The sequence below is a fragment of the Hemiscyllium ocellatum genome, chromosome 8 (genome assembly GCF_020745735.1).
Source record: "Hemiscyllium ocellatum isolate sHemOce1 chromosome 8, sHemOce1.pat.X.cur, whole genome shotgun sequence".
Lineage (NCBI taxonomy): Eukaryota > Metazoa > Chordata > Chondrichthyes > Orectolobiformes > Hemiscylliidae > Hemiscyllium > Hemiscyllium ocellatum.
The window spans coordinates 110,232,432-110,258,416 of NC_083408.1; the positions used below are offsets into that span (position 1 = coordinate 110,232,432).

At 48.3% G+C, this 25,985-nt stretch overlaps 1 protein-coding gene across 1 annotated transcript in view; it reads right to left on the reverse strand.

The window, feature by feature from the left end:
- Nucleotides 1-21,846, reverse strand: part of LOC132818225 (epithelial cell adhesion molecule-like) — a 34,486-nt gene extending 12,640 nt beyond the window's left edge. Inside the window, exons 1-6 of the mRNA XM_060829006.1 lie at nt 21,774-21,846; nt 20,056-20,226; nt 13,236-13,476; nt 8,432-8,503; nt 4,847-4,910; nt 554-652 (exon numbers count right to left, since the gene is read on the reverse strand). Coding sequence (XP_060684989.1) covers nt 554-652; nt 4,847-4,910; nt 8,432-8,503; nt 13,236-13,476; nt 20,056-20,226; nt 21,774-21,846 — 720 coding nt within the window. The remainder of the gene's footprint in view (nt 1-553; nt 653-4,846; nt 4,911-8,431; nt 8,504-13,235; nt 13,477-20,055; nt 20,227-21,773) is intronic.
- Between the last annotated feature and the right edge of the window lie 4,139 nt (nt 21,847-25,985).

A 25,985-nucleotide genomic window follows, 5' to 3' on the forward strand; every position in this document is an offset into this window, starting at 1 on the left:
CACGGGGAGAACGTGCAAACTCCACACAGTCTGTCGCCTGAGTCGGGAATTGAACCTGGGTCTCAGGCGCTGTGAGGCAGCAGTGCTAACCACTGTGCCACCGTGCCGCCCATTCTAAAGTTCAATAACAAGAAACTGTTCTTGAATCTGTTCGTACGTGAATTCAAACTTTTTTATTTTCTGCCTGACAGAAGAGGGTGGAAGAGAGTATAACCAGGACGGGAGGCAAATTTGATTATGTTGGCTGTATTCGCGAAGCAGAGGAAAGTGTAGATGACCAGGTAAAGATGGCAAGTTTCTTCCCTAAATGACATTAGCGCTGAATCGGTTGGGTTTTTTAAAATGACAATCCTGTAGTTTTATGACGATCAGTTTCTTATTCCCGAATTATCAGTTGGTTGAATTTACATTCCCCAGCAGTTGTGGCGGGATTTGAGCTCCTGTCTCCAGATTATTAGCCCAGGTCTCTGGTAACATAAGCCCAGGGTTTTTTTTGAGGTAAAATGTGATGGTGGATTGAGCACTGGGAGGGAGAATCAGGAGCTGTACTCACATCTCTTTCAATGTAATAGGCCACAGTGGAGATGTCCGTTGGGTCCTTTGTCCCATTCTCACTGAGTCGGATGCTGATTTCCCGGGATATTTCATGGACCTGTAACGGAGAGAACAGGGAGACAGACTGTCAGTTCTACCAGGAGCTGAGTCCCTGCTAGTATTTGATGGTATAACAGCAGTTAACAGGGTGCTGTTGATCAGTTTTCCGCGTGCTAATTTGGGGAGGCAGGTTGATAAGCTTCCACTATTACAGTCACAGACTCATTGAGATGTACATTAGATTACTTACAGTGTGGAAACAGGCCCTTCGGCCCAACGAGTCCACACCGACCCGCCAAAGCACAACCCACCCATACATTTACCCCTTCACCTAACACTACAGCCAATTTAGCAAGGCCAATTCACCTGACCTGCACATCTTTGGATTGTGGGAGGAAACCAGACACCCGGAGGAAACCCACACAGGCACGGGGGGAATGTGCAAACTCTACACAGTCAGTCGCCTGAGTCGGGAATTGAACCCAGGTCTTTAGCGCTGTGAGGCAGCAGTGCTAACCACTGTGTCACCGTGCCACATGGAAACAGACCCTTCGGTTCATCCATGCCAACCAGATATTCCTAAATTAATCTAGCCCCATTTGCCAGCATTTGTACAATATCTCTCGATTCTTTCTATTCACATACCCATCTAGATGCTTTTTAAATACTTTAATTGTACCAGCTTCCACCTCTTCCTCTGGCAGCTCATTCCATTCACGCACCACCCTCTATGTGAAAAAGTTGCCCCTTTGTCCCTTTTAAATCTTTCCCCTCTCACCTTAAGCCTAAACTTCTACTTTTGGACTCCCCCACCCCAGTGAAAAGACTTTGTCTACTTATCTTATCCATGCCCCTCATGATTTTATTAACCTCTATAATGTCACCCCCCTCAGCCTCTGACGCTCCAGGGAAAACAGCCCCAGCCTGTTCAGCCTCTCCCTGTAGCTCAGATCCTCCAACATCCTTGTAAATCTTTTCTGAACCCTTTCAAGTTTCACAACATCCTTCCTATTGTAGGGAAATCACTTGCACACAGTATTCCAAAAGTTGCCTGACCATGAGTGAGACCATGACCATTTTGCAGAACACCTCCATTCCAACTGTAGGAATCAGCCTGACATTCCAGTTAATTGCCACTTCAATCCAGCTTGCTCCTGTTTTAACATTCCCATCCTGGGCCTGCTACAGTATTCCAATGAAACTCGATGCAAACTGGAGGAAAAGCACCTCATTTTCCACTTTGACACCTTACAGCCTCTCGGACTGAATATTGCGTTCCACAACTTCAGAGCATGACCTCTGACCTCCATTCTCCGTCCTCCTCCACGTGTCTTGCTTATGCCTTGTTAGCTTAGCTCTCAGCAAAGTGGACCCTTTCCTTCTTTACACAGTCTTTGGAGAAATTTCGATTTTTAGACCCGAAAGGTTAATTGCTACTCCCACACAAGGAGTAGAAGGCAGGTTCCAATTTTATATGAAGTTTCAAGACTGGTGTCTGTAGAATCTCTGCAGGCATCTGTAGGAATTAATGTTGAATAAACCTTTTGCCTTTTTTTAATGTTTGTCTGAATGCCCTGTGGGCGGCACGGTGGCACTGTGGGCGGCACGGTGGCACAGTGGTTAGCACTGCGGCCTCACAGCGCCTGAGACCCGGGTTCATTTCCCGACTCAGGCGACCGACTGTGTGGAGTTTGCACGTTCTCCCCGTGTCTGCGTGGGTTTCCTCCGGGTGCTCCGGTTTCCTCCCACAGTCCAAAGATGTGCGGGTCAGGTGAATTGGCCATGCTACATTGCCCATAGTGTTAGGTAAGGGGCAAATGTATGGGTGGGTTGCGCTTTGGCGGGTCGGTGTGGACTTGTTGGGCCGAAGGGCCTGTTTCTACACAGTAAGTAATCTAATCTAATCTAAATAAGGTTCAGGCATAGTGACTGCATTGCTAGACTAGTTACTCAGACCCCACCACTGCAACTTGTGAGTTTAAACTCAGCTTTTCAAATGCTAAATAAGTCTGAGATAAACGACTAATAACAGGAATACAAAACTACCAGATTCTGTTAAAATCCTATCTGGTTCACTAATCGAAAGAATTCTGCCCAGTCTGGCCTACATGTGACTCCAGACCCACAGCAATGTGGATCAGTGAACTGCGCATGGTGAGGAAAGAGAGATCACACGCAGAGTGAGACACAGCCTGAGGTAAATTGAGGCCCAGGATCAGGGGCCCAGCATAAAATAGTGTCATCACGTTAAACCATAAGTTCATTGGTTGAAGATAGCTATTAGTTTGACTATGTATTATTGGTTACATTCAGATTGTAGGTAAATAGAGGAAATACTTACAGGATATAAACTAAAGCCTGAGTAGGAATTTCTTTAAAAATCAAAATAAGAATTAAGTCATTAAAATAACAATGCAGGGCCAGGCGAAATGTTGTAACTGTATGATGGGGGAGCTGGTGGACCCCACTGTAGTTCATAGTGACCACATCTGGAGCAAGTTGAGGAACTTCCTCTGGCAGCTCATTCCACACATGCACCACCCTCTGTGTGAAAATGTTGCCCCTTAGGTCCCTTTTAAGTCTTTTCCCTCTCACCTTAACCTATGCCCTGTAGTTTTGGACTCCTCCACCCCAAGGAAAAAACCACGGCTATTCACCCTATCCATGCCCCTCATGATTTTATAAACCTCCATCCCTCAGCCTCCAGTGAAAACAGCCCTAGCCTGCTCAGCCTCTCCCTATAGCTCAAACCCTCCAACCCTGGCAAGATCCTTGTAAATGTTTTCTGGAACCTTTCAAATTTCAAGAGGTAAAGACATGGCTCAAAAGATTGGTGGGAGAAATGGGTTTGGGTTCATGGGACATTGGCACCAATACTGGGGAAGAGGGGAGCTGTTCTGAAGATGAAACAGTGGAGTTGAGACCCAAGTTAAGCCATGATGGAAGTTGAATGGTGGAGCAGGTTTGATGGGCCAAATGGCCTACTCCTATTTCCTGGGAGCTTGTGAATGTAAAAATATAAAATTTGTCAGACAGGTCTTTCGTTGCGGGATAGGAGTGTGAAAGGGACTGTCACAGTATATTTCCAAAAAAGAAACCTCACCTTAAACAGGGAAAGTTCACCACTCAGATATTAACCCCTCCTGAATGAACTTATCTGCACAATAATAACTGTACACCTTATGGAGTCATAGAGCTGAAGAAAGTTGACTTCTCCACCTTCTGCCTGGCTTGTTGTGTTCTTCCTGCTTCTCTACTTTGGATTCCAGCAGCTGCAGGCTTTTTGGCTCCAATGGTTAGCACTGCTGCCTCACAGCGTCAGGGACCCAGGTTCGATTCCAGCCTCGAGCGACTGTCTGTGTGGAGTTTGCACATTCTCCCAGAGTCTGTGTGGGTTTCCTCCGGTTTCCCCCATGGTCCAAAGATGTGCAGGTTAGGGTGGATTGACCATGGGGAAATGTGATGTTATGGGGTGGGTCTGGGTGGGATGCTCTTTGCAAGGTCAGTGTGGACTCAATGGGCCAAATGGCCTTTTTCAGCATCGTAGGGATTCTATATAATACCCTTTCAGCCACTGACGAGCCTTTGGAGTGCAGTTCTTGTCATGATGGAGGAAACTGGACAATAATGTTGGACACAGCAAGATCCCATAAACTAACATACAACAAACAAATCAGATAAAAGCAATGTACTGCAGAGGCTGGAAATCTGAACTAAAAACAGAAAGTGCTGCAGAAATCCAGCAGCATCCCTGGACACAGAGAGTCACACAGTTAATGTGTTGAGTCTGATGTAACTTCTGTTCCTGTTTTTCTGTTAAGCGACCTTTGGGCAACGTTTTATTTGCTTAAAGAATGCAGACCTCATTTGTTAGACCAGTATTTATTGTCCATCTGTAACTGTTCAGGAGCAGTTAAGAGTTGACCACATTGCTGTGGGTCTGGAGTCACATGTAGGCCAGACCAGGTAAGGACATTAGTGAGCCAGATGGGGTTTCCAACAATCAGCAGTGGTTCCATGGTCACCATGAAACTCTTAATCCCAGATTATTATTGAATTCAAACTCCAATATCTACAGTAGCAGGATTCAGACCCAGGTCCCTGGAACATGAGCTGGGTTTCTGGACTAATAGCCTCGCATTAAAACCACAAGGCCATTGTGACGGACTAATGCAGACCAGGATTTCTGAAAGACCCCTCATGCTGCCCTGAATAGTACTGTAGGAATTGTGATTAGGAATCAGATACTTGCCTTGATTTCCAGGATCTGAGTTGCCTTTAGTGTGTACTCTTTAACCAGTTTGATGGCCACCTTCCTGAAACACAAGAAATTAGTCATCTTCCTGAGTCCCACTTTGAATTTGTCTGGGGTTAGTTTGGAAGTGGGGCTTCACGTTGAACAATGGGATTAACCTCCTGCAATATACAGGGACTACAACAGGACAGAGAGATTTTCTTATGAGCTGGGACTCTACTCTCTCGCAAAGAAAAGGCTTATGTTTTTACAAAAATGAACAGGTAGATGAAAGGGGGAGGGGAAGATGTTCTTGTTTAGGGTGAAGCCCGGAATTAGAAGCCAAATAAAATCCAATCAGGGGTTAAGGAGAAACGTCTGTACCCAGAGAGTGGGCAAAACGTAGATTAGGCAGCATCCAAGGAGCAGGAAAATCAACGTTTCAGGCAGGGAGCCTCTGGGGTGGAGAGATAAATGGGAAGGGGGTGGGGCTGGGGAGAAGGTAGCAAAGAGTACAATAGGTGGATGGAGGTGGGGATGAAGGTGATAGGTCAGAGAGGAGGGTGGAGTGTGGGAAGGGGGATTAAGACAGGTCATCAGGATGGTGCTGAGCTGGAAGTTAGGAACTGAGGTGAGGTGGGGGAGGGGAAATGAGGGGTTGGTTTCCTCATTTCCCATAATTCAGTTACGTTTAGTTTAGCGATGGAAAGGGATAGGTACATGCCACAGGGCAAGAGTTATCGATGGGGGGAGGACAATTATAATGTGATTAGGCAAGACCTAGGAGGCATAGAATGGGGCAGCAAAATGCAGATGATGGGGACAATCAAAATGTGGAGCCGGTTTAGGTATGTCCCTGTCAGGCAGGGAGGAAGCGATACGGTAAGAGAACCGTGGTTTACTAAAGAAATTGTATCTCTTGTTCAGTGGCAGAGGGAAATTTATGTGACGTTGAGACAAGGTGGTTCAGATGAGGCGATGGAGAGTTACAGATTAGCTAGGAAGAATTTAAGGAGAGAGTTAAGAACAAATAGAGGAGATGAGCAATCTTTAGCAGGTAGAATAAAGGAGAACCCTAAAGCTTTCTACAGGTATGTGAGGAATAAAAGGATGACTCAGGTGGAATAGAGCCAGTCAAATACAGGAGTGGGAAGATGTGTGTGGACCCCATAGAGATCGGAGAGGTGCTAAATGAATATTTCTCATCTATTTTCACTCAGGAAAAGGAGAATATTGTAGAGGAGAAGTCTGCGATACAGGCTATTAGACTAGAAAGGATTGAGGTTAGTAAGGAGGAGGTGTTATCAATTCTAGAATGTGTGAAAGTAGATAAGTCCCGTGGGCCAGATGTGATTTATCTGAGGATTCTCTGGGAAGTTAGGGAGGAGATGGCAGAGCCTTTGGCCTTGATCTTTGAGTCATCATTGTCTACGGGGGGGTTTAGTACCAGAGAACTAGAAGATTGCAAATGTTGTGCCCTTGTTCACGAAGGGCATTAGAGATGACTCAGGTAATTACAGACCAATGAGCCTTATGTTTGTTGTAGGAAAGGTTTTGGAAAGGATTATAAGAGATAGGTTTTATAATCGTCTAGCAAGCAACAATTTGATTTCAGGTAGTCAACATGGTTTCGCCAAGGGCAAGTCGTGTCTCACAAACCTCATTCAGTTTTTTTGAGAAGGTGACCAAGCATGTGGGTGAGGGTAGGGCAGTTGACATGGTGTACATGGACATCAGTAAAGCCTTTGATAAGGTTCCACATGATAGGCTGTTGGAGAAAATGCAGAAGCATGGGATTGAGGGTGATTTAGCAGTTTGGATTAGAAATTGGCTTTCGATAAGAAGGCAGCGAGTGGTGGTTGATGGAAAATATTCAGCCTGGAGTCTGGTCACTAGTGTGTGCCACAAGGATCTGTTTTGGGACCACTGCTGTTTGTCATTTTTATAAATGACTTGGATGCAGGCACAGATGGATGGGTTAGTATGTTTATAGGCAACACTAAAGTCAGTGGAGTAATGGACAGTGTGGAAGAATGTTACAGGTTGCGGGGGACTTGGATAAACTGCAGAATTGGGCTGAGAGGTGGCAAATGGAGTTCAATGCAGATAAATGTGAGGTGATTCACTTTGGGAAGAATAACAGGAAGGCAGAGTACTGGGTCAGTGGAAAGATTCTTGGTAGTGTGGATGTGCAGAGGGATCTTGGTGTCCATGTACATAGATCCCTGAAAGTTGCCGCCCAGGTTGATAGTGCTATTAAGAAGGCATATGGTATGTTAGGTTTTATTGGTAGAGGGATTGAGTTCCGGAGCCGTGATGTCATGCTGCAACTGTACAAAACGCTAGTGCAGCCACACTTGGAATATTGTGTACAGTTCTGGTCACCCCACTACAGGGAGGATGTGGAAGCATTGGAAAAGGTGCAGATTTACCAGGGTGTTGCCTGGTCTGGAGGGAAGGTCTTAGGAGGAAAGGCTGAGAGACTTGGGTCTGTTCTCATTGGAGAGAAAAAGGCTAAGAGGGGATTTGATAGAGACATACAAGATGATCAGAGGATTATATAGGGTAGAGAGTGAAAGTTGTTTTCATAGGATGATGACATCAGCCTGTACCAAGGGCCAGAGCTGCAAATTGAGGGGTGATACATCTGTCTTAAATCTAGGTTCTTTATGCAGAGAGTGATAAGAGTGTGGAATGCCCTGCCTGCCAATGTAATTAACGCAGCTACATTAGGGAGATTTAAACTGTCCTTGGACAAGCACATGGATGATGATAGGATAGTGTAGGGGATAGGTTTAGATTAATTCAGGAGTCGGCGCAATATCAAGGGCTGAATGGCCTGTTCTGCACTGTATTGTTCTATGTTCTATGTCCATACTGGTGCACACTGTATGTACAGATCCGTGTGCACTGGATGAACAGATCCGTGTGCACTGGATGTACAATTCCGTGTACACTGGATGTACAGATCGGTGTACACTGGATGTACAGATGTGTGTGCACTGGATGTATAGATCGGTGCGGACTGGATGTACAGATCTGTGTGCACTGGATGTACAGATCCATGAACACTGCATGTACAGATCTGTGTGGACTGGATGTACAGATGTGTGTGCACTGGATGTACAGATCAGTGTGGACTGGATGTACAGATGTGTGTGCACTGGATGTACAGATGTGTGTACACTGGATGTACAGATGTGTGTGCACTGGATGTACAGATCATTGCGGACTGGATGTACAGATCCGTGTACACTGGATGTACAGATCAGTGTGAACTGGATGTACAGATCTGTGTGCACTGGATGTACAGATGTGTGTGCACTGGATGTACAGATCAGTGTGAACTGGATGTACAGATCTGTGTGCACTGGATGTACAGATGTGTGAGCACTGGATGTACAGATCATTGCGGACTGGATGTACAGATCAGTGTACAGTGGATGTGAAGATTGGTGCACAGTGGATGTGCAGATTGGTGTACAGTGGACAGTGAGAAGGTATAGGAACTCTGGTTAACATTCAGTCCTCCACCTGTCCTGCGATAGAGCCCAAGTTACTCGATACCATGTGAGCACGTCGAGAGATTCCAACCCAACTCACCGGCGGAGAGCCTGCTCCTTCATCTTTAGGAAGATAAACTCCACTTTAAAGCTGAAATCGATCTGGATGAGACTATGGGAGAACAGGGAGAGGCAGCGTTACTCATTTCAGCCTCACATGACAGGCTGGCCATTTGATTTCCCCCTAAAAACATTTGCCCTGAGCAAACAATACTGAGAAAGGTCAGGAGTGGGGTTTATGATGAGACTGAAGCAACTTTTCTTGATTTAGTCCATCCTGTTACTCAGGGACACCATGGCCCCCTATCTATCAGCCAGTTACCTTGTCCCATTGAGGGAGTAATTAGAAAGGTGATACCTCACATTCTCATTGGCAATGGGATTTGAGGGGGAAACCAACACAACGTTTCACAGGTTTTGTGATTGGTCCATTATGGATTTGACAACCTGTGACTTTTAATCTCTTGGTTTTACAGAAGGTGAGTGTTGCTGGAATTGAATTGTGCTGTTGACAATATTTATCAATATTGGATTGCCAAGTGCCAAATGGGTGGCACGGTGGCACAGTGGTTAGCACTGCTGCCTCACAGCGCCAGAGACCCGGGTTCAATTCCCGCCTCAGGCGATTGATTGTGTGGAGTTTGCATGTTTTCCCCGTATCTGTGTGGGTTTCCTCCGGGTGCTCTGGTTTCCACCCACAGTCACAAAGATGTGCAGGTCAGGTGAACTGGCCATACTAAATTACCCATAGTGTTAGGTGAAGGGGTGAATGTAGGGGAATGGGTCTGGGTGGGTTGCGCATTGGCAGGTCGGTGTGGACTTGTTGGGCCGAAGGGCCTGTTTCCACACTGTAAGTAATCTAGTCTAAAAAAATGGGGCAATTGACTGATTTATGATCATCAGTGAGGCCTGTAGCATTGCTGATTTGCTGGCATTTCACCCAGACAGCCATACTCTGTACAAAATAGCAGCATGTTGAACAGTTCACCCATGGGAGGCTCAGTCATCCCTGGTACATTCTCCATGACAATGTGTCAACCAAACAGCAGCCTTTTCTCATGCAGTATAAATTGTTGCGCTCTCTGAAATTTGGCATTCTTGCATGTGTCCTGATGAGTGCACGATGGAAACATCGCGATAGTATATCTCTTCTTTCACCAATTATTTTTATTCTGAATGAAGTCAGCCACCATGAAACTCAGACTGGCTATAGACCAGAATATAAGACATGGGAGCAAGCGTAAACCATTCAGCCTGTCAAATCTGCTTCATTATTCAATGCAATCCGAGCCAAGCTTCAGTTTCAAACCGACTTTAACAATTAATTACCCCAACGGAGTTTGTGGTAGCTGGAGATCACTTGGTCCATCACTGTCCCACTTGGCAATGGTAAGTGAGTAATGGATCATGAAAATTTAAATTAACAATTGGAGGCTGAGGGGGGACCTTATAGAGGTTTATAAAATCATGAAGAGCATAGATAGAGTGAAGAGACAAGGTCTTTTTCCAGGATAGGGTGTCCAAAAGTACAAGGCATTGGTTTAAGGTGAGAGGGGATAAATTTAAAAGGGACCTAAAGGACAACTTTTTTTCACACAGAGGGTGGTGCGTGTGTGTGGAATGGGCTGCCAGAGGAAGTGGTGGAGGCTGGTACAATTACAACATTTAAAAGACATCTGGATGGGTATATGAATAGGAAGAGTTTGGAGGATTATGAAATGGGGTGAGATTTATTTAGGATATCTAGGACGTGTTGGACTGAAGGGTCTGTTTCTGTGCTGTACATCTCTATAACCGTTCCAGGGGCAGATAAAGATGAGGCCACCATTGAGTAGAATGCACTGATACCGTTACAGAGAGTTCTGCTCTTTATGTAAAGTAAATGAGACCACTTCCAATCCATTGTACCAATGTGCATACTCTGTGCCTATCAACAAGAGCTCTGCACACTTTGGAAAGCATGGCTCAGGAGAAAAAGACTCAAACTGTTGTATAAAATGCAGTTTGTACTTGAAAGGGTTAACTGACATGATGAAATGAGCTCCACCCCATTAGGACAGACCACCCCACTGCTCCAAGGAGTAGCTAACCAATGTATGTGCTCCAGTTCTCTTCTAATTCATTCTCAGTGTGGGCACAACTGGCCATTATTGCCTATCCCAGTCTGATGGCAATTGAGCCAACGACATTATTGCAGGCCTGGGGTGACCTGTAGGATGGTAAGGATGGCATATTCCCTCCCTAAAGGACCTTAGTGAACCAGATGGGATTTTCCTGACAATCAGCAATTGAATTCACATTTGTCATTAGATTCTTCAGTATCCACTATCTGCTGTGGTGGGATTCCAACACAGGTCCCCAGAACATCACCTGGGTCTCTGGATCGATGGCTTATCATTAGGTTATCTCCTCCCCAGTCAATGTGTTAGCATTATTGTAGCGAACAGTAATGTGTAAGTGTGCAATTCTGGTCTCCTTCCTGTCGGAAAGATGTTGTGAAACTCGAAAGGGTTCAGAAAAGGATGTTGCCAGGGTTGGAGGATCTGAGCTACAGAGAGAGGCTGAACAGGCTGGGGCTGTTTCCCCTGGAGCGTCGGAGGCTGACGGGTGACCTTATAGAGGTTTACAAAATTATGAGGGGAATGGATAGGATAAATAGATAAAGTCTTTTCCCTGGGGTCGGGGAGTCCAGAACTAGAGGGTATAGGTTTAGCGTGAGAGGGGAAAGATATAAAAGGGATCTAAGGGGCAACTATTTCATGCAGAGGGTGGTACGTGTATGGAATGAGCTGCCAGAGTAAGTGGTAGAGGCTGGTACAATTACGAGTAAAAAATGAGGTCTGCAGATGCTGGAGATCACAGCTGAAAATGTGTTGCTGGTTAAAGCACAGCAGGTTAGGCAGCATCTCAGGAATAGGGAATTCGACGTTTCGAGCATAAGCCCTTCATCAGGAATCCTGATGAAGGGCTTATGCTCGAAACATCGAATTCCCTATTCCTGAGATGCTGCCTAACCTGCTGTGCTTTAACCAGCAACACATTTTCAGCTTGTACAATTACAACATTTAAGAGGTATTTGGATGGGTATATGAATAGGAAGGGTTTGGAGGGATATGGGCTGGGTGCTGGCAGGTGGGATAAGTTTGGGTTGGGATAAGTTTGGGTTGGGATATCTGGTTGGTATGGACAGGTTGGACCGAAGGGTCTGTTTCCGTGCTGTACATCTCTATGACTATGACTATGTATCCCACACATAATAATAATTCATATTAAGTATTTTGAAATGAACCATTACTGTTGATTAAGATGGAGTCTGTCTTCTGCCAAAGATTTCAAGTCAACATCATTTCTCAGTAAATTTGGACAGATGTCAGTAAGACAGATGGCTAGCAATGATTCTACCCAAGACATTACACATGGCTTCAGGGAACATAACCACAGAAGTACCGGGCTGGCAGAGCTGGTATCTGTATATACCATGGTGGTAGCGGGATGGGGGGTGGGTGGGTGGGATTTCAGTAAATACCATGGTGATAGCAAGAGGGACTTTCAGTACATACCATGGTGATAGCAGGGGTGGGGGGAGTGGGATGTCAGTAAATACTATGGCGATAGCTGGGCGGGGGGGGGGTTCAGTAAATACCATGGTGATAGCGGGGGGGGGGGTTTCAATAAATACAATGGTAATAGTGGGGGAGGGATTTCAGTAAACACCATGGTGATAGTGGGGGGGGGGAGGATTTCAATAAATACCACGGTGAGAGCAGGGTGGGGGGGGGATTTCAGTAAATACCATGGTGATGGCGGGGGGGGGATTTCAGTAAATACCATGGTGATAGTGGGGGGGCGGGGGGGGGGATTTCAGTAAATACCATGGTGATAGCGGGGGTGGGGGGGGGGCGGGGGGGAGGATTTCAGTAAATACCATGGTGATAGCGGGGTGGGGGGAATTTCAGTAAATACCATGGTGATGGCGGGGGGGGGGGTTTCAGTAAATACCATGGTGATAGTGGGGGGTGCGGGGGGGGAGGATTTCAGTAAATACCATGGTGATAGTGGGGGGGGCGGGGGGGGGAGGATTTCAGTAAATACCATGGTGATGGCGGGGGGGGGGATTTCAGTAAATACCACGGTGAGAGCAGGGTGGGGGGGGGGATTTCAGAAAATACTATGGTGATGGTGGGGTGGGGGGGATTTCAATAAATACCATGGTGATAGTGGGGGAGGGATTGCAGTAAATACCATGGTGATAGCAGGGGTGTGTTTGGTCATAGCATGGTCATAGTGGGGAGGGGGGGGGGGAGATTTCGGTAAAAACATGGTGATAGCGGGGGTGGGGATTTTGGTAATACCATGGTGATAGTGGGGAGGATTTTGGTAATTCCATGGTGATACCAGGGGGATTTTGGTATATAGATTACATGAGATTCCCTACAGTGTGGAAACAGGCCCTTCGGCCCAACAAGTCCACACTGACCCTCTGCAGAGCAACCCACCCAGAACCATTTCCCTACCCTATATTTACCCTGACAAATGCATCTAACACTATGGGCAATTTTAGCACAGCCAATGCACCTGACCTGCACATCTTTGGATTGTGGGAGGAAACCGGAGCACCCAGAGGAAACCCACACAGACACGGGGGGAATGCACAAACTCCACACAGACAGTCGTCCAGCGCAGGAATTGAACTGGGTCCCTGGCGCTGTGAGGCAGCAGTGCTAACCACTGAGCCACCATGCTGCCGTGATGATAACAGAGTGTGAGGTGGGCAGCGATGCCAGGCAGGGAGTTTTCCTCAGGGGAAGCCCGACTCATTCTGAACGTCACAGAGTGGAACTCACTGGACACGGACGAGCTGGTCACATTTGGGGTCGTCGCCAGTCTTGTCGGTGACCCTGACCCCTGCACTGTCCACACACCAGCAGAGGTTGGAGTCATCGTCACACTGCTTGGCCTTGAAGGTGCCATTGGTCTCACAGTCTGGGTCGTAGAGGTCATCCACCCTCCTACCCCCAGGCTGGCTGCTCGCTGTCCGCATCTTGTGAAGCATCTCCAGGTGCAATAGCCGGCATTTCGGGGTCACTGGGAAGATCGGAATGAACCAGTGCATCAAAATGGAGGCAGTCCATACGTCGTGTCTCAGACACAGAGATAAACACAGACAGTATGGGTTAACACATTCTCTCACGGGATGTGGGTGTCACTAGCAAGACCAGAATTCATTATCTGTCTCTAATTTCCCTCGGACTGAGCCAATCACAGAGGGCAGGTAAACATCAATCATGTTGCTATGGGTCTGGAGTCACATGTAGGCCGGACCAGGTAAGGATGGCAATTTCCTTCCCTGGAGGACATTAGTGAACCAGATGGGATTTTTAAAAAAAAGCAATTGACAGCCATCATTTGGCCAGCTCTTTAGAACACAGAACAGTAGAGCACAGTACAGGCCCTTCAGCCCTTGATGTGCTGACGACCTTTTATACTACTCTAAGATCAAAATACCCAACATACCCTTCATTTTACTAACATCCATGTGCCTATCCAAGAGTCGCTTAAATGTCCCTAATGTAATTGACTCTATTACTACTACGGGCACCACGCACCCACCACTCTCTGTGTAAAAAAACCTACCTCTGACATCTCCCCTAAACCTTCCTCCAGTCACCTTAAAATTATGTCCCCTTGTGGTAGCCATTTCTGCCCTGGGAAAAAGTCTCTGGCTAGCTACTCTTTCTATGCCTCTCAACATCTTGTACACGTCAACCAAGTCACCTCTCATCCTTCTTTTCTCCAATGAGAAATCCCTAGCTCCCTCAATCTTTCTTCATAAGATATGCCCTCCAGTCCAGGCAGCATCCTGGTAACTCTCTTTTGCACCCTCTCCAAAGCTTCCACATCTATCCTATAATGAAGTGACCAGAACTGAACACAATATTCCAAGTGTGATCTAACCAGGGCTTTATAGAGCTGCAGCATAACCTCATGGCTCTTAAACTCAACCCCCCTGCTAATGAAAGCCAACACACCATACACCTTCTTAACAACCATATCAACCTGGGTGCCAATTTTGAGGGATTTACAGACATGGACCCAAGATCCTTCTGTTCCTCCACACTGCCAACAATCCTGCCTTTAACCGTGTATTCTGCATTCAAATTTGACCTTCCAAAATGAATCACTTCACATTTTTCCAAGTTGAACTCCACCTGCCACTTCTCAGCCCAGCTCTGTGTCCTGAAAATGTCTCATTGCAATGTGCATCAGCCCTGCACACTATCCACAACTCCACCAACCTTTGTCTCATTGGTAAACTTACTAACCCAACTTTCCACTTCCTTGTCTAAGTCATTTATAAAAATCACAAAGAGCAGAGGTCCCAAAATACATCCCTGTGGAACACCAAGCTCCAGGCTGAATACTTTCCATCTACCACCACCCTTTGTCTTCTATGGCCCAGCCAATTCTGTATCCAGACAGACTGGTTTCCCTGTATCCCATGCTTCCTTACTTTCTGAATGAGCCTACCATGGGGAACTTTATCAAACGCCTTGCTAAAATCCATGTATATCACACCCACTGCTTTATCTTCATCAATGTGTTTTGTCACATCCTCAAAGAATTCAATAAAGTTTGTGAGGCATGACCTCCTCACAAAGCCATGCTGACTATCTCCAATCAAACTATGGTTTTGCAAGTAATCATAAATCCTGTCTCTCAGAATCCTCTCCAATAATTTGCCCACCACAGATGTAAGACTAACTAGTCTATAATTCCCAGGGTTATCCCTATTCCCTTTCTTGAACAAAGGAATAACATTTGCCACCCTCTAATCATCTGGTACTACTCCAGTGGACAGTGAGGACACAAAGATCATTGCCAAAGGCACCGCAATGTCTTCCCTCACTTCCTGTGGTAACCTTGGGTATATCCTGTCTGGCCCAGGGGACTTATCTATCCTTACATTTTTCAAAGTTTTCAGCACATCCTCCTTCATAACATCAACCTGTTCGAACATATCAGTCTGTTTCACGCTGTCCTCAGAAACGTCAAGGTCCCTCTCAGGAGTGAACATTGAAGCAAAGTATTTATTAAGGACCTTCCCTACTTCCTCTGAATCCAGGTACAAGTTCCCTCCACTATCCCTGATTGGCCCTACCCTCACTCTGGCCATCCTCCTGTTCCTCATATAAGTGTAGAATGCCTTAGGTGTTTCCTTATTCCTACCAGCTAAAGCTTTTTCCTGCCCCCATCTAACTCTCCTAAGTCCATTCTTCAGTTCCTTCCTGGCTACCTTGTAACCCCCTAAAGCCCTGTCTGATCCTTGCCTCCTCAACCTTAAGTAAGCTTCCTTCTTCCTCTTGACTAGATGTTCCACATCCCTTGTCACCCAAGGTGCTTTCACCCTACCATCCCTGCCTTGCCTCAGTGGGACACACCTGTCCAGCACTCTCAGCAGGTGCTTCCTAAACAACCTCCACATTTCTGTCATGCATTTCTCTGAGAACATCTGTTCCCAATTTAGGTGCCCAGTTCCTGCCTGATCACATTGTATTTTTTCCCTCTCCCAATTAAACACTTTCCTGTACCGTCTGCTCCTTTCCCACTCCATGACTATAGGTCAGCCCTTCAAACCTGCTCGGCCACTCAATAGGATCAGGGCTGATCTGACATTCCTCACATCTACCTTCCTGCCCTTTTCCCTTTAACCCTTGATTCCCTGACAGATCAAGAATCTCTCTCTCTCTGTCAGCCTTAGATATACACTCCTCAACTCTCTGTGGCAAGGAATTCCAAAGTCTCTCAGCCCTCTTAGGGAAGAAATCCTCCTCATCTCAATCTGAAATTGTCACCCTCAGTCCTGCCGTGCCTTTTGAGATTAAGTTCTGGAGTGGAACTGGATCCCAGAAACAGCTGTGCCATGTAGTCAGCCACACAGTGGGGTTATGTGATGTGATATAGACAGGGTCATACACGCTATGTACATGTGTGTGTATACACTACGTATAAGGATTGTCAATTATCCAAAGGACACAGGTGGGGAGTATTTTTCTCGGTTAATCGAATTCCCAACCAGCCTAGGATAAAGCTGGTCTGGCCCTGGGGACTTATCAATCTTAATGTTTTCCAAAGTTTCTAGCACATCTTCATCAATTTTGAGCTGGTCAAGACTGTATCCTAGCTCCTCTAAGTTTTCATTTACAACAAGTTCCCTTTCCTTGGTGAAAACCGAAGCAAAATACTCATTTAGGGCTTCCCCTATCTGCTCAGACTCCATGCACAACTTGGATCCACTATCCCTGATCGACCCTACCTTCTAGTAAAAAGTGAGGTCTGCAGATGCTGGAGATCACAGCTGAAAATGTGTTGCTGGAAAAGCGCAGCAGGTCAGGCAGCATCCAAGGAACAGGAAATTCGACGTTTAGCCAGAGCCCTTCATCAGGAATGAGGAGAGGGTGCCAGGCAGACTAAGATAAAAGGTAGGGAGGAGGGACTTGGGGGAGGGGCGATGGAGATGTGATAGGTTGAAGGAGGTCAAGGTGAGAGTGATAGGCCAGAGTGGGGTGGGGGCGGAGAGGTCAGGAAGAAGATTGCAGGTTAGGAGGGTGGTGCTGAGTTCAAGGGAATCGACTGAGACAAGGTGGGGGGAGGGGAAATGAGGAAACTGGAGAAATCTGAGTTCATCCCTTGTGGTTGGAGGGTTCCCAGGCGGAAGATGAGGCGCTCTTCCTCCAACCGTCGTGTTGTTATGTTCTGGCTATGGAGGAGTCCAAGGACCTGCATGTCTTCGGTGGAGTGGGAGGGAGAGTTAAAGTGTTGAGCCACGGGGTGGTTGGATTGGTTGGTCCGGGCGTCCCAGAGGTGTTCCCTGAAGCGTTCCGCAAGTAGGTGGCCCGTCTCCCCAATATAGAGGAGGCCACATCGGGTGCAGCGGATGCAATAGATGATGTGTGTGGAGGTGCAAGTGAATTTGTGTCGGATATGGAAGGATTGCTTGGGGCCTTGGAGAGAGGTAAGGAAGGAGGTGTGGGCGCAAGTTTTGCATTTCCTGCGGTTGCAGGGGAAGGTGCCAGGAGTGGAGGTTGGGTTGGTGGGGGGTGTGGACCTGACGAGGGAGTCACGAAGGGAGTGGTCTTTGCGGAACGCTGATAGGGGAGGGGAGGGAAATATATCCCTGGTGGTGGGGTCCGTTTGGAGTTGGCGGAAATGACGGCGGATGATACGCTGTATATGGAGGTTGGTGGGGTGGTAGGTGAGAACCAGTGGGGTTCTGTCTTGGTGGCGGTTGGAGGGGTGGGGCTCAAGGGCGGAGGAGCGGGAAGTGGAGGAGATGCGGTGGAGGGCATCGTCGATCACGTCTGGGGGGAATCTGCGGTCCTTGAAGAAGGAGGCCATCTGGGCTGTACGGTATTGGAACTGGTCCTCCTGGGAGCAGATGCGGCGGAGACGAAGGAATTGGGAATATGGGATGGAGTTTTTACAGGGGGCAAGGTGGGAGGAGGTGTAGTCCAGGTAGCTGTGGGAGTCAGTTGGTTTATAGTAGATGTCTGTGTTGAGTCGGTCGCCCAAGATAGAAATGGAAAGGTCTAGGAAGGGGAGGGAGGAGTCTGAGACAGTCCAGGTGAATTTGAGGTCGGGATGGAAGGTGTTGGTAAAGTTGATGAACTGTTCGACCTCCTCGTGGGAGCACGAGGCAGCGCCGATACAGTCATCGATGTAGCGGAGGAAAAGGTGGGGGGTGGTGCCAGTGTAGTTGCGGAAGATGGACTGTTCCACATATCCTACAAAGAGACAGGCATAGCTGGGGCCCATGCGGGTGCCCATGGCAACTCCTTTAGTTTGGAGGAAGTGGGAGGATTGGAAAGAGAAGTTATTCAGGGTGAGGACCAGTTCAGTCAGTCGAAGGAGGGTGTCAGTGGAAGGGTACTGGTTGGTGTGGCGGGAAAGGAAGAAGCGGAGGGCTTTGTGTCCTTCGTGATGGGGGATGGAGGTGTACAGGGTCTGGATGTCCATGGTGAAGATAAGGCATTGGGGACCGGGGAAGCGAAAATCATGGAGGAGGTGGAGGGCGTGGGTGGTGTCCTGAACGTAGGTGGGGAGTTCTTGGACTAAAGGGGACAGAACCGTGTCGAGGTACGCGGAGATGAGTTCGGTGAGGCAGGAGCAGGCTGAGACAATGGGTCAGGTTTGATTATTCTCTTATTCCTTACACGAGTAAAATGCCTTTGGGTTCTCCCTAATCCTTCTTGCCAAGCCTTTTTCGTGCCCCCTTCTGGCTCTCCTCAGTTCATTTCTGAGCTCCTTTCTAGCTAGCCTATAATCCTCTAAAGCTGTGCTAGATCCTTGCTTCCTCCACATTACGTAAATTGCCTTCTTCCTTTTGACAAGAAGTTCCTCTGTTCTCGTCATCCAAGGCTCCTTAATCTTACCTCTTCTTACCTGTCTCAGAGGAACAAATTCATGCATCACTCGCAACAACTGCTCCTTATTTAGTCACCACATGTCTGCTGTGCCTTTTCTGTGGAACAATTGCTCCCAGTCCGTACTTCCCAACTCCTGTCTAATAGCGTCATAATTTCCTTTTCCCCAATTAATTATCTTCTCTTGGTACCTGCTCCTTTCCCTCTCCAAGGCTATGGTAAATGTGAGGCAGTTGTCATCACTTTCACCAACGTGCTCTCCCACCACGAGATCTGACCTGTCCTGGCTTGTTGCAGAGCACCAAATCCAAAATGGCTTCTCCCCTAGTCGGTCTGTCTACATACTGAGCAAGGAAACCCTCCTGAACACACCTGACAAAAACGGCTCCATCCAAACCATATGCACTTAGGAGGTTCCAATCGATCTTGGGAAAGTTGAAATCACCCATAGCAACAACCCTGCTACTTCTGCATTTGTCCAGAATCTGCCCGCCTATGAGTTCTTTAATCTCTCTACTGCTATTAGGTGGTCTGTAGAAAACCCCCCAGTGCAGTGGCTGTTCCCTTGCTGTTCCTAACTTCCATTCATATTGACATTTGTTTCTGTAGCTGAGATGCACTCTCTGATTAGCAATGCTACACCCCCACTCCTCTTTTTCCACCTTCCCTGTTCTTTTTAAATGTTCCAAACCCTGGAACATCAAGCAACCATTCCCGCCCCTGTGAAACCCACATCTCCGTTATGGCCACAACATCATAGTCGCAAGTACTGATCGATGTATAGGGGTTTTATAAAGTTCATTGTTAAAGGAGGGACATGAAGAGGGGCCTGGGGCAGATTTGTATTCACACAGAGAGCCAGCGCAGTGACAGAGACAGAGTGAAGGTGTGGCTGAGGGAGAGGGTGAGGCCGAGGGTGATGTGGAGGGTGAGGGCGAGGGCGTATGTTAGGGTGAGGGTGAGGGAGAGGGTGTGGGTGAGGCTGAGGGTGAGGATGATGTTGAGGGTGAGGGTGATGCTGACGTTGAGGGTGAGAGCGAGGGTGATGTTGAGGGTGAGGCTGAGGGTGATGTTGAGGGTGAGGCTGAGGGTGATGTTGAGGGTAAGGGTGAGGGTGATGTGGAGGGTGAGGGTGAGAATGATGTTGAGGGTGAGGGTGAGGGTGGTGTTGAGGGTGAAGGTGATGTTGAGGGTGAGGGTGATGGTGATGTTGAGGGTGAGGGTGAGGGGGATGATTACTCACACTGGTCACAGCGTACTGTCACGTTGTCGTAGCCACGGAATACAGCCTCACAGGTTCCACAGCGGTTCAGGTGGCAGGTAACGTACTGGTTATACTTACAGCTCGCATCCTCACAGACCTCATCAAACTCACAATTCTCCCGGGCTGGGTATGCATCAGGGCACTCGTCATCTGGCACAGAGACGGGGGTGGGGGGAAGGGGGAGGGGGGGTGAAGAGAGAGACAGAAGTGAAGAGAGAGGGGGGAAGTGAGTGAAGAGAAAGGGGGGAAGAGAGAAACGGGGGAGGGAGAGAGAGAGAGAAGAAGGTGAGAGAGTGAGAGAAGGGGGTTTGAAGAGATGGGGGGGGAAGAGAGAGACAGGTGGGGGGAGGGGGAAGAGAGAGAGATATATATAATGGGAGGAGAGAGAGGTGGGGGAAAAAGGGAGGAGGGTGAGAGGGAGAGACAGACAAAGAGAGAGAGAGAGAGAGACTGTCACTTTCTCTGGGTCCTCAGTGACTCCTCTAACTTTTCTCTAGTTTAATAATCTCCTTCCTGTAACAGGGCGACCAGAACTGGACACAATACTCCAGAAAGAGGCCTCACCAACTTGTAAACTCCATTTGCACTCTTTTGCAGACCTCCCTCGGCTCTCTACTCCCCTCCCTCCATCAGCCAGATGCACACTCCTCACCCCTCCCCCAACCCACTCACCAACGCTGAACTCATCCTGTACCCACTGAATCCCTGGCCAAGGATCTTTCCAGTGCCAGTGTCCCTCTTTGACAACCTTCGGTTATCCCAATGCACTCTACAGCCAAAGGAGTGCTTCTAGAGGGGTGTGGTCAGATTGCCCAGGCTGTAACTTAGCAGGCGCATCAATCCACAGGGGGAACAGCAGGATCCCACCGACCGCGATGTGGCAGATTGTCTGCTTTGGTGATGTTGGTAGAGGGATGAGTATTGGTCCAGAGATAACAGGGAAAATTCCCGTAACTCTTCCCCAGATTAGTGCCATGGGATCCAGCCCAGGGAGCTGGTAGGGTTCAATGTCCCCCTGAAGGCTGGTATCTGGGGTTGGCGCAGCTCTCCCTCAAGAACACACAGGAGCTGGCACATACAGTCATACAGCAGAGACAGAGAGCCTACGGTCCAACCAGTCCATGTTCCTAAACTAAACTAGCCCCACCTGCCTGCTCCTGGCCCATGTCCCTCCAACCCTTTCCTATTCACAAACTTATCCAAATGTCTTTTAAACATTATAACTGGACTGGTTTTCATCACTTCCTCTGGCAGTTCATTCCACACACGAACCACTCTCTGTGCAAAAATGTTGCCCCCCCCCCCGTCCTTTTTAAATCGTTCTCCTCTCACCCTAAAACTGTTCCCCTCGTTTTGAACTCCCCCCACCCAAGGGAAAAGACCCTTATCATTCACCTTAACTATGTTCCTCGTGATTTTCAAAACCTCTATAAAGGTCACCCTTCAACCTCCTACGCTCCAAATGAAAAGATCCCAAGTCTATTTTTATATCTCACACCGTCCAGTCTCAGAAACATCGTGGTGAATCTTTCCTCCATGTTCTCCAGTTTAATTTCCTTCCTATAACAGTGTGAACAGCTGGACACAGCAGAAAGAGACCTCACCAACATCTTGTACAACCTCAAGTTGAGACGTTCCAACGCTGATTCTCAAAGGTCTGAGCAATGAAGATCTCCCGCTCAAGTTGGTCAGCTTACCTGGTATCGCCAACACGGCGCCAACATAATCAGTGATCAGCAGCAACACAAACAGGCAGCCAGTCCTGCCCATCTCTGTGCTCCTCAGGGTGGGACCCCCCTCACTTGCCACTCTCAGCAGAATGCCAGGCTAACAGCCTAGTGACCAAATCACCTTCAGCTTTAGCAGGTTAAAGCAGTCAGGCAAATCCCCCGTGGTTTATATTTAACAGCCTGGATTGTTGATGCACCTTCCGGGCATGACCGCTCTTTTAAGGCCAGTCACCACGCACTTGCCCAGAGTTTAGTTAATGTGTTCCCATTTCGTCACAGTTATAAATTATAAATAGCCACGCTCATATCAGGGGACTCAAGCCAGCACAGGAAGACTTGTGAACACAAACAAAAGCAGAAAGAAAGGCTAATCGGACATTCTAGATTAAACAGGCGTGCTGACATTTCTGCATTCATTCAGAGAATGTGAGTATTTAAATTCCCTGAAGGTGGTTACTCACTTCCTTGAGAATTCTGTTACTTCCTGGCCATTTGAGAGTCAGCCATATTGCTTGGGTCTGGAGTCACATGTAGGCCAGTCATGGTAAAGACAGCAAATTTCCTTCCCTGAAGGACATCCGTTTTTTAAATGACAGAAATTTCTGGAAATACTCAGCAAGTCTGTTGGCTTTTGTGGAACAAGAAATCGGTTAAAGTAACTTGAATCATTAACTTTGTTTCTTTGTCCAAGACCTGCTGAGTTTCTCTGGCACTCTGTCTTTATTTCAGATTTCCAGCATTCGCACTATTGTGCTCTCGGCAATTTGCGGGAACCTAGAAACTTTTGCCAAGACCTGAATTTAATTCTGGCCTTTGATGGAAGTGAAATTCTATTGCTGCCTTTGCGATATTTGAACTCAACTGTGGAGTTAAGTTGAAGTTTGCGATTAGAATGCGGGTGTAAAGTTTCTTATTGTCCAGAATGTCTCAAAAGGAGGAGGTTACAGATCTCAGCTTTCTATTTGAATTGAAGGGTGAGATGACTTTTTTTGCGATGGAGTTGAAGCCATAGGCCCTGGATGACCTTGTGTGCTCCTCCTCTTTGGGTAAGGCTGGCAGAAGGAACATGTCTTGCAGAGGGAGGCAAAGGGCATTGAATGGCACGGCTCACAATGTGGCGATGGAGCAGACCGAGTGAAGCAGGGAAACACTCAACATTTCAAAATAAGCAGAAGACAACTCCTGCCAGGACGGTGATGGCAGATTCAATCACCATTCTTCAAAAGAAAACAATTTGGATAAATTATCGGAAGGGGAAAAAAATCCCTGGGCTATGAGGGGATTTAAAACGATGCAATGTTACAAGCTGAGTTGGTCGAAGATATTTTCTGATCAACCTGTTCAGAGATCTGGTGACACAGTCCTGGAGGAAATGGGACCTGAACCTGGCACAAGAGATAGGGACACTACCACAGAGTTACAGCAGCTGGCTGATTTGCTGCTGCACTGAATCATGAACAATGAAAGAATGAGCTACATTTCAGTGCAACGAGTTTTCATCAGATCCGGGGAAGGTTAGAGACAGAGCTGGTTCAAGGCAGATAAAAGGGTAGACCAGGTGGTGGTTATTGAAACAGAGAGAGGAGAGAGGGAAGGGAAAAGGGTGAGAGGGCAGCGCAGAGATATGGTCAAGATTCCGTAATGAAAGGGATAATGGACCAAAGGAGTTGGCAGAGTCAAGAAAAAAAACGAGTCCAGAGAAAATGTAAATGGACAAAGCACAATCATCATCCAACAAAATGCAGCCGATTCTCCAACATTTCTGAAATGAATGTTTAGTCCTGAAGGATACAAAAAGGCCATCTGAAAACTCCCAATGAGCTTCAATCAAAACTGGGAAGAAGAGTTAAACCCAAAACATTGACTTCTCCACCTCCTGATGCTGCCTGGCTTGCTGTGTTCCCCCAGCCTCCTGCCTGTCCCTCCTGATGCTGCCTGGCTTGCTGTGTTCCCCCAGCCTCCTGCCTGTCCCTCCTGATGCTGCCTGGCTTGCTGTGTTCCCCCAGCCTCCTGCCTGTCCCTCCTGATGCTGCCTGGCTTGCTGTGTTCCCCCAGCCTCCTGCCTGTCCCTCCTGATGCTGCCTGGCTTGCTGTGTACCCCCAGCCTCCTGCCTGTCCCTCCTGACGCTGCCTGCCTTGCTGTGTACCCCCAGCCTCCTGCCCGTCCCTCCTGACGCTGCCTGCCTTGCTGTGTTCCCCTAGGCTCCTGCCTGCTCCTCCTGACACTGCCTGGCTTGCTGTGTTCCTCCAGCTTCCTGCCTGTCTCTCCTGAGGCTGCCTGGCTTGATGTGTTGCTCCAGCCTCCTGCCTGTCCCTCCTGACGCTGCCTGGCTTGCTGTGTTCCCCCAGCCTCCTGCCTGCTCCTCCTGACGCTGCCTGGCTTGCTGTGTTCCTCCAGCCTCCTGCCTGTCCCTCCTGACGCTGCCTGGCTTGCTGTGTACCCCCAGCCTCCTGCCCGTCCCTCCTGACGCTGCCTGGCTTGCTGTGTTCCCCCAACCTCCTGCCCGTCCCTCCTGACGCTGCCTGGCTTGCTGTGTACCCCCAGCCTCCTGCCCGTCCCTCCTGACGCTGCCTGGCTTGCTGTGTTCCCCCAGCCTCCTGCCCGTCCCTCCAGACGCTGCCTGGCTTGCTGTGTTCCTCCAGCCTCCTGCCCGTCCCTCCTGACGCTGCCTGGCTTGCTGTTTTCCTCCAGCCTCCTGCCCGTCCCTCCTGACGCTGCCTGGCTTGCTGTGTTCCCCCAGCCTCCTGCCCGTCCCTCTTGCGCTGCCTGGCTTGCTGTGTTCTCCCAGCCTCCTGCCTGTCCCTCCTGACGCTGCCTGGCTTGCTGTGTTCGTCCAGCCTCCTGCCTGTCCCTCCTGATGCTGCCTGGCTTGCTGTGTTCCCCCAGCCTCCTGCCTGTCCCTCCTGACGCTGGCTGGCTTGCTGTGTACCCCCAGCCTCCTGCCCGTCCCTCCTGATGCTGCCTGGCTTGCTGTGTTCCCCCAGCCTCCTGCCTGTCCCTCCTGATGTTACCTGGCTTGCTGTGTTCCCCCAGCCTCCTGCCTGTCTCTCCTGATGCTGCCTGGCTTGCTGTGTACCCCCAGCCTCCTGCCTGTTTACCATTAAAACTGGAGAAAGTTAAGATCAGAGAGGTCAGAGTGTGACAGCAAATTTTAGGAGCATTTAAGTGACCAACAAAATCAAAGAAATGATCTTTAACGAGAGAGTTAAGAGGGGACTAGCGAACCAGAGAGAAGGGGATTCTGGAGTTTACAGCTCAGACAGCTGAGTGTGGGCTACTGGGGGTAGAACAAAGGGAAACCCCTTCCCCTTCTCCCCACCCCAGGACTGTACAGGACAGCGAGATTGGAGCAACACAGGCATTTCGGAAGATTGGGGCATATCATTGGTATTGAGGTGACAATTTTTATTGTTAATAGAAAGACAAGTGCATATTTAATACAACAATGGTGACATTTGCGGAGAGATTTATTTAAGGAACCTTGGCTGGATTTTCCCATGGACTTGGGGATCCTGACCTGAAGTCCTGCTATCTTGCACAGCAGCAGCCTTCTGGCCTGTCCATCCTTGCAGTGGCTGTGTGATTCAGGGCGACCCGCATACTTTGAACATGGCGGATGGAGCCTCAGCAGCGTCCCTGAGTGCACTCAGAGATTGAGAGCAGGGAGATCCCCTCAGAGGCGCGTCCTGAAGTCAGAAGTGGAGGGAAAATCCGTAGCTGAAGCCTTCATGATGCTGACCCCCATCTTTGGGGCTTGGAGCCTCTTTGTGCAGTGGGACGGGGGTCCCATCACCTCAGTAATGTGCCAAGGAGACCACATCAACACTAATCAGCTTATGTGTCTGCCAACCTCCTGATATCCAGTGCCTACATCTGGGAAACATGCCCATCTGAGGGAGCTATGGCAATCTGATGCCACCTCGTTGCCTCAAAACCCACCTTTGGGGCTAGGAAATTCAGGATCTTGAGTGTCTAATAAGTCTTGATAAGCTTCAATACTAAGAAATATTTGCTTTGAGCTTTAAAAAAACAATTTTTCCAGAAATGTGGGTGTCACTGGCAGCATTTATTGTCCATCCCCATTTGTCCCCTTGAGAAGGTGGGGGGAGCTGCCTTCTTGAACCGCTGCAGTCCATGTGCTGTGGGTTGACCAACAATGGCCTGAGGGAGGGAATTCC